The 9,179-nt window shown below is 55.7% G+C and overlaps 1 protein-coding gene across 2 annotated transcripts in view; it reads right to left on the reverse strand.

Annotated features, from left to right (window-relative positions):
* Positions 1 to 5,466, reverse strand: part of LDB1 (LIM domain binding 1) — a 13,966-nt gene extending 8,500 nt beyond the window's left edge. The window contains exon 1 of one of the 2 annotated variants that reach the window (XM_008593313.1): positions 5,092 to 5,466. In XM_008593313.1, coding sequence (XP_008591535.1) covers positions 5,092 to 5,116 — 25 coding nt within the window. In that variant the 5' untranslated portion in view covers positions 5,117 to 5,466. The remainder of the gene's footprint in view (positions 1 to 5,091) is intronic. The other variant, XM_008593314.1, reaches the window with a different exon arrangement.
* Between the last annotated feature and the right edge of the window lie 3,713 nt (positions 5,467 to 9,179).

The following is a 9,179-nucleotide window of genomic DNA, read 5'->3' on the forward strand; positions in this document are numbered from 1 at the left end:
CCCTCCCCGGGCCACCGGGCCTCTGTGCTGGGGACCCCAGGAGAGGAAGGGCCCGGCACTCACACGCACTCGCACTCGCACACTCAGACACACGCAGCGCCCGCCGGCTCCCCTCCTTCTCTCCCTTTCTCTCCCTCCCTCCCCGCTCGCTCTCTCCCAGCCGCTCTCAGAATGAGGCCCCAGGGCGGGCGGAGGGTGGAGCTGCCCCCGCCGGCCCCGCCCCTCCCTGCGAGGCTGGCGGAAGAGCGAGCGAGGCAGGGAGGGAGGGACTGCTGAGAAAAACAAAAGAGGGACGGAGACTGGGTGAGACCGGGGACCGAACCGACTGGGTCGGGACAGACCTGGATGGAGGGGAGGCCTGTGGGCGCCAGGAACGAAATGCAGCTCCCCCAACCCCCAGCCCCGGGCGCGGTGCTGTGGAGTGAGCAGGGGAGCCAAAGCTACAGGCAGGGACAGAGGACGGTGCCTTCTTTTCTGCAGACTCCCAATACCTTCTAACCACCTCCCAAACCTCCCCCAAATCTCTCTTCCTCTCCCCAGTGATCTCTCAGGTTGAAGGCTGGCCTGGACCGCCACCCTGGGCTCCCCTGGTGAAATCCCAGAGCAGCTGGGGGAGGCTCCAGGGGGTTATTTTTGACAGAGACACATTCTGACTTCAGCCTGTAAACACTGATTGGAGGGAGGAGGACACTCCAGGCTTCCCTGCCCCCAACCCAGCTAAGTTCCAAGCCCTGACTAAGATCCTCCCTAACAGGAAGCCCCCTTCCCCACTACCACTACTGAAGACACGTGAGTGCCAAGGAAAGGAGCGTTGTCAGAGCTAGGGAAGGCAAACTGCCCATCCAGGGGTCCCCAGAAGGGGCCCAGTCTGCTGTGTAACCCTCCCCACCACCCCAGGAAATAAAGGTATGTGGTTAGTGGGTAGGGCCTGTTCTCCAATCCAACATGGCCATCACAAAGGAGGGGGTATTTATGAAACTTGGGTAGAGTAAGGAAAAGCACACACACACACACACACACACACACACGCACGCACGCACGCACGCACGCACGCACGCACGCACGCACGCACGCACGCACGCACGCGGGGTACGGTTAAGAGAACTTCCTAATTCCTACTTCTACACACGCACGCACGCACGCACGCACGCGGGGTACGGTTAAGAGAACTTCCTAATTCCTACTTCTTTACAATTTGAGTGTCTGCTCCTCTACTCCCTGCCCTCCCCTTGCCAACTATATTCACATATAAACCGCAAAGACAGCACTTCTCATGATGTACACACTGGTTGACTGTGCAATAATATTGTACCTGGCTCTGCGGACATCCTCCACACATAAATAACATATCTCACTTTCACATATATCAGTACCTGATATACACTTCACTTCACCTGGTGATGTATTTCAAACCCTAAATATACCTGAACCCTGTATACACACACACAGAGTCTGTGTCACACCCTGACTTCCATACACATTGGGACCTATGACATACATGCACCCTGATCCCAATACACACACCAAAACTGTGTTATACTAACACATACACACCCTGTGACAGACTAATGCATACACACCCTGGCCTTTTGTTAAACAGGGACTTAACCCATAAGCCACCCTCCCTGAAACATGCACACCTTCCCCATCACAGCCCGGCCGTATGATACACCCCAGCTTTCACTAACATAGACATTCAGCCAGACACTGCAACATATACAGGCTACCACCAGGATTTAAGATGTTCCCACCGGCTCCCAAATTTACAACCTAACTCTGGGACAGCCACACTCCTCCCCCACCGACAGGACAATTCCTGTCATTTGTTTCCTGCCTTTAAACTTTCCAAAGTGCATTCACAGGCAGTACCTCAAGAGATTCTTACAGTACACAGTACACAGGGCCAAATATCCTAACCTGAATAGATCACATTGAGAGAGGACGGCCCGACACTGGAACCTTGGGCTTCTAACCCCAACTAGTTACAAGCCCAGCCCTGGAGCCCTGCAGCCATTCCTACTCCCTTCCCCCTCCAGGCCTCAAGTGACTGGGAGGGGGGAGGGGTATGTTTTCTGTTTCTGCCCCCAGCCCAGAGCTTGGAACCCCACTCAGCCTCCTCAGACAGGGGGGACTACAAGGACCCTCCTGTCTCACTCTGAGGAAGAGGGGCCCCTAAACACCAACATGTGTCAAGACTCTGGCAGTTCATTTAAAACAGGCCCTCCCCTAGTTTCCTTCTATAGCAAGTCTGCTCCTCTCCACTCTGACACAATTCCCCCACTTGCACATGGGCAGGAGAGGTCCTTCTAAAAGAGAGCAAGTCTGAATCAAAAACCCTAAAATTGGTGGTAGTGGAGGGCAGCAAAGAATGACAAAGGTGATGAGGGAGAGAAAACCAAAGTACTCCTGGAGGTGGGGACTCAAAGGACAGCAGTGGCCCCAGCACACAGGATGAGGTACCAGCATTGCCCCCTGCCTGGGCCCCCAGGGCTCCCTGACCCAGGCCTCCAGTGTGCCTGCCCCCCTTCCTTTGTCTGTGCCCGGCCTCCCGTTGGCCTGGCGCTCTGCCATCCTCCTCTCCTGGCTCCCAGCCGCCACCACTGCTGCTTCTTCCCCTCCCCCTCCTACTCCCTGCCTTAACCCTTCTGAGCCACATGCTGCCCCAGACAGGCCCTGGCCCCCTCAACATCCTGCCTAGGGTGATACCCTTTAGCAGAACTTCTCCCTGCCCCTGGCCATTTTGGTCCCAGAAGCTGCTCTCTACCCCAGGAGCACTATGGGAGCTGGGTATGCGTGTATATGTGTATCTTGTGGTGTATCTGCATGTGCATGTGTGTGGATCTGTGTGTGCTCTGGCTTCCCTCAGTCACATGTGTGGGGCATGTGCTGTCTCTGCCGGGCTGGGGGAGGAGGAGGAGCCCGGAGACAGCAGAGCACAAAGGAGAGACTCAGGCAGGCAGGCAAGGCAGGCAAGGCAGGCAAGGCAGGCAGGCAGGCAGGCTAGGCAGCAGGCGACCTGCCAGGGCCCTTCAGCCCTCATCCTAGGGCAGCTCAAGGAGGGGGCGGGCTGGGGTGGGAGAACTTGGGCCTGGACTGCTACATGCTGCCATCGCGATGCCCATGTGTTTAAGCATGTGCTCCCACCCACCCATGCAAGCCTGTTCCTCTCTCACCCCAACTGCTACCATTCCCTACCTCCAGGCCACTCTCAAGCCCTTCCACATGTGGTTCTCCTTGAAGTCTAACCTCCATCCATCCTTTGTATTATCAGTCCATAAGACTTCTTCACAATCAGGAAAAATATTCTCCATTCTCAGCCATCTTGTGCCCCCTTTCTCTCAGCCAGGCCACCAAACACACAAAAGAAACATGCCATGTGGGGCGCTGACTGATGTTGTTTCCTGCCCCAGCCCCCCACACCCCTAGGCATAAGTCCTTTTTCTGTTCCCATGCTGCTTCCCAGAAAGACTGAGGGGCAAACTTTCTCTCTCCTCACACTGTACTCAGGCATACTGCCCCAACTTCAGGGCCAACCTCCCATCCACCTCCAGCCTGACAACCCCTCCATAAACACCTCATACCCACTATTTGTAGGAACTAAGAATCAAAATTTAAGACTCAGCCTTCTAGCTTATTCAGAACCTCAGTTTCTGCTCTGCTCATGTGGTGATGGAGGGTCAGGGCCCTGGGGTGGACTCAGAGTGTGGATGGATCTAAACGGGGTACCCAGCATGGGGCAATCATAAAGGAGAAAATACACACACAAACATGCACACCAAGCTGGTAGGAGGAGGGATGATGGGGCCAGGCAGGATTCCAGCTTGGCAAGCTCTTTCTTTTCTCTCTCCCACCCTCTGCAGCAGGAGCCAGGGGTTCCCACACCCGGATATTCCAGGATCCTCAGGCTCTTGTAGCCCTCTCTCTGGGCCCCATGCCTCTTAGACGTCAGCCTCAGCAGGCACTTGAAGTGTGTACCCAGCCCAGCCCAGCTTGGCCTAGGTCACATGATTCTCGAAGAAGCTTCCGCACTGGCAGCTTCCCTTGGGGATTTGGTGTGTGTATTTGGGGGTGAGGGGTAGGTGGAGTTGTGCAGTATGGGCCTCCCAGAAAACAGGGCATCTGGAGGGGCAATGGGTCCAAACCAGGCTACATTCAGGGCCACTGACTTCCAGGAGAAGGCTGACTCCAGCTTGGGGCAGGAGGGCCAACTGCAGTACCCAGAGTCCTGAGGATGGGGATAGACAGGGTTCTGAGGCCCTCTGTAGACTACCTCTCCAGTCACTGTGAGGTAGAGTCTGCTTCCTCTCCAGGAAAAAACTCAGACCCAGGCTGCCTCTGGGAAGAGTTAATAAATGTATTGGGGAGGCAGGGATATGAGCCTGGGTCCTTTCTCAAGTTCTCACTTAGGGGTCAAGTGTTCCCCCCCCCCAACCCTACTGTCCACAAATCACTCTATTTCCCAGCCTTCCTGGGGCTACCCGACTCCCCCTCCCACTAGGGCAGAGATGCCAGACCCAAGGGCCCAATTATCTGGCACCCCTAGGAGTACCTTCTGTCCCTCAGGAAGGCCAGCCTTCCCTGGCAACAGGCAGGAAAAGTTGCAGGGGGGCAAGATGGGCCCCAATCAATCCCTCCCCCTTAACAGGGTGCTCAGAAACAGCCTGAGGGGGGGGTGTCACAAGATTTGTAAGAGGCAATAGGCAGCAGGGAAGGGGGGGCAACCCCAAACAGCCAATCACAACTCTATTATGACCTGAGGGGGGGGTCAGAAGTCCAGAGTCACTTCTGATTGGCTAATACCCTGGAATTCTGAGAATTTTAGCCCCCCAAACCCCTCCCCAATTAGCCTTACCCCCCAAAAACATACACATAAGCTGCACCCAGCGAAACCTCCCCCTGTCTCTGGGCTGCTGCGCATTTACACAGGTGGGGAAAACCCTCCCCTGGACTGAGGCCCCGCATACTCCTTACAGCCCCCGACCTCCCCCATGCCATTGACGCCCCCCGCACAAGTTCTCGCCAAACAAGGGGTCGGGGGTCCGCGGGCAAGGTTAAGGAGGGAGGGACCAGGAGGCCGCGCGCCCCACTCACCAGGACAGGCACAGCCCACTGACATCTTCACATCGCCCGCCGCTGGGGGCCCAGCCGAGTCACGGTGCCCGCCCCTCGCGGGGACAGGCCGGGCATGAGCCGCCGCCGCTGCCTGCGGCCCCCGCCGCCCTCGCCGCCGGCCCTACCCGGCCTCGTCCCGGTGCGGACGGCCCCCGGCTGCAGCAAGGGGCCTGTCAGGCGCGGAGCAGACAGGAAGGAAGCCAGGCAGGAAGGCGAGCTGCCTCTGCGTGTGTGCGCGCGGGTGTGCGTCCCCGGAGTGTGTGTCCGTGTGTGCGCGTGTGCGTGTCTGTGCGCTCCCGCCGCCCTCCCCGCCGCAGCCGCCGCCGCTCGCCCCCCTCTCCCTTGCGCTCGCGCTCTCGGCGGCGCGGGCTCCCCAGCCCCAGTCGGGCTGGGCCGGGCTTTATTAATATGCTAATTGTCCTGCTAGTGGGAGGGGAGAACCGTGTCAAAGTGACCCAGGCGAGCGCGCAGCGAGCGACGACGTGCGTGCGCGGCGGGAGGGCGGCGATGGGCCGGAGCGTTCAGGGAACGGCATGCATGTGACGCAGCTTTTAAAAAAGGAGACGGCGGCAGAGACCCCGGAAAGGAAGGGCGAGGGGAGGGATAAGAGGCGAAGCCTCACACGGTGTCGGTCCTCGGGCGCCGCCGGGTTGGGCGCGCAGCGGAGTCGGAGCGGGAGCCTGGACTGAAGGAGGCGGAGCCAGGGGGGGCAGTGAAGGGTAGCTCTTTCTCCACCCCGGGCCGCGCTCCGGGAGGGTAAAGGGACCACCGGCTGCTGTCCGTGCTCTCTGCTGAGATCCCAGCCTTATTCTGGAGACCCTTGTTACGCGCCCCTGCCCCAAGCTGGGTGGAGAAACAAGCACTATACTAATTCTGGCAGCAACTCTTCAAGTCACCTCTCCCTCAATTAATCACGCCTCCCTTGCCTGCTAAACCAGTTGGGACTGGAGCTAAAAGGGTTAATTAAGTGGGGTCCCCGCCCTCCCCCGCCTAAGGGTCTGGGATCCGCGTTTTGCTGGGGGGAGGGAGCTGACGAATGACCACCAGGTTGGACTATGGAGGGGGATACACAGGCCATCTTTCCCCCTGCAGGCTCTGACGCATCAGTTAAGACACTCTCTTCCCTTCCCCCCTTTCTCTATCCAGCCTTGGCGCCTTCCTCCCCAACCCCACCCTGCCTCCGCCCCCCTTCCTGGAAGCTGCTCTCCTTTGAGGGCTTCAGAGACTGAGGAGAACAAGAAGCAGACCCCTCCAGTGCCCCCTCTACCTGTAGGGAAGAGGCCAAGGTGGGGGTAGCGGGTTGGGATGGGGATGATCAGCATGGTCAATGTAAGAAACACTTCTTCCCCGGGGAGGAGCTTCCCAACCTTCAGGCGCTCCTGAAGGACTCTCCAACCCAGCCCTAGGACGGGAGAGGCTCCATCTCCATCCCTTCCCAAAAGCCCAGCCTTAGCAGCCTCATAAACAGGAAATACCTATTAGCAGGGAGGAGGGAGAGGAGGGGAGCGGCCTGGAGGATAGAGTTTGCCCCCTCCCTCCTGGTGATCCCCAGCTGCTAGCTTCTTTTCCTTAAGCTTCTGGGTGGGCTTCAAGGTTAGACGCTGGGGACCTGGGCTAGTGTCCCCTCCCGAGGGCATCCTGGCCCAGACCCCCCCCCCCCGGGGGGTGATCCCCAGCTGCTAGCTTCTTTTCCTTAAGCTTCTGGGTGGGCTTCAAGGTTAGACGCTGGGGACCTGGGCTAGTGTCCCCTCCCGAGGGCATCCTGGCCCAGACCCCCCCCCCCGTGGGCAGGGGGTCCTCCCCTTTGTTACTTGGAGAGAGATTGGTTAAGTCTATTTGGTTCCCTCAATCTGGCTCAGAGTCTGCACAGCTGGCTTGACTGGCTTGGGGGAGGGTTACAGATGTGGAGGCTTAAGTGTTTATGAGATCCCTTCTCTCCACCTTAGGTTTTTGCTGAGGGAGTAGGAAATGAAGGAAGAATGCAGAGTCTGGGGATTGAAAAGAGAGCCTGCCTAGGAATGGGGACCCCCCCTTCCATGTGCTTGGTATGGGGAAAAGGGGAGCTCCACATTGTGGATTCCCCCACCCCCTCCGGGGACACAGCAGGACATGATTGAAGCCATCCATACTCACACAAATATTTTCTTGGCAGCATCTCCTGCCTGAATCCACCTCCTCTCTACATTCTCCCAGGCAGAGGTCAGTACTAGAGGGAGTAGAGGGAATCCAAAGCAACATAACACTGCCCTGGAATTTTGGATACCTACCTACATTTGAATTCCATCTTTGCCCCTCACTAGCTGAATCACCTGGGACAACTGACTACACCGCTCTGAACTCTAACTTTACCATCTGTAGTTTTATGAGAATCAAACTAAACAATGTATATACCTAGTCACCAAGTCCAGTGCCAGCCATGTAGTCAGTACTCAATAGACATGAGCTTCTTTCTGCTTTTTTGAGCGTCTGCTTCTTTGGATTGGCTGGATGATTTGGTATGGTGTGGAGGAGAGGAAATACCTGCCTTGATCCCCTTCTCTCTCTACTGTCCATAAATTTGCTTTCCCCCAATCCTGTGACCATTTATCCCTAAGGCCACTCATTCCAGACAACTAGCCTGGCCAGATTCCATGGTGATCACTGATCACCAGGGTGGACAAGGGGGATTCCACCCCCCACCACCACCCCCCGCCTATAGAGGTGTTTGCCTCCTCTGAATCTGGGTTTCCTTCTCCTAGATTACACATGTGAAAGGTAGAAGGTAAGGGAGGAAGAAAAACCACATATGTTGAGCATGTATTATGTGCCAGGCACTGTGCTAGGCATTTCACACCTGCAATGTCATATATTTCCCATGAGGTCCTTTGGAAGTAGGTGCTATTACCTTCATTGAAAAAGGAAGAAAACTGAGGTTCAGGGAAGTTAACAAGTTTGAACTTGCTTGTAAAACTCTTCTCCTTCTTCACCTACTAACTACTTAATGCCTCCTTAACACTCAATTTAGCTTTACTTTCTTTGGGAAGATTATCCCTCCCACCCCCACCCTACCTGCTGTATTTGCCCAGTTTCTTTTTTTTTTTTTTTTTTAAAAGATGACCGGTAAGGGGATCTTAACCCTTGACTTGGTGTTGTCAGCACCACGCTCAGCCAGCGAGCTAACCGGCCATCCCTATATGGGATCTGAACCCGGGGCCTTGGTGTTATCAGCACCGCACTCTCCCAGGTGAGCCACTGGGCCGGCCCTGCCCAGTTTCTTTTAAGAAAATACCATCTCAGGCTGGCCAATTAGCTTAGTTGGTTAGACTGCAGCCTTATAATCTAAGGTCACAGGTTGGGATCCCCATCCCTGATCCCCATCCCTATATTGGCCAGTTGCCAAAAAGAAAATATCATTTCAATGCTGTTGAATGGGTCATTAGGGTAGGTGTTTTTGGCTCCTAAAGGAACCAGGCTTAGGAAAGATAGGTAATTTGCCTGAAGCCATACAGCTAACAAGCACTTGACCCAGTGCTCCACTCCCTGCCTTACTTTTAGTAAGGATCAGAACTGGGGAGGGAGAAGAGAATATCTTTGGGGCAGCTCTGGGAACTGAAGTCAAAAATGGGAAGAGAAGTCACAGAGGGCTGGCAGATAGATGGGGTGTGGTAGGGAAGGGGTGGGGTCTAGAAAGTCTTTAACTTAATGATAGTGTCCTGGAGTGCAGGAGGCCTAGCTGATTTGGATGAATGGATATAGGCACCCAGTACTCGCGCGCGTGCGTGCGTGCGTGCGTGCGTGCGTGCGTGTGTGTGTGTGTGTGTGTGTGTGGAGAGAGAGAGAGAGAGAGAGAGAGAGAGTGAGTGTGGGTGTGTTTGTGGTGAAATTCAATAACATAAAATTAAACTTTTTTTTTTTTTAAAGATGACCGGTAAGGGGATCTTAACCCTTGACTTGGTGTTATCAGCACCACATTCTCCCAAGTGAGCCACGGGCCAGCCCTAAATTAAACATTTTTTTTTTTTGACCGGTAAGGGGATCTTAACCCTTGACTTGGTGTTATCAGTACCATGCTCTCCTGAGTGAGCCAC

The sequence above is a fragment of the Galeopterus variegatus genome, unplaced genomic scaffold (genome assembly GCF_000696425.1).
Source record: "Galeopterus variegatus unplaced genomic scaffold, G_variegatus-3.0.2 Scaffold8990, whole genome shotgun sequence".
NCBI lineage: Eukaryota > Metazoa > Chordata > Mammalia > Dermoptera > Cynocephalidae > Galeopterus > Galeopterus variegatus.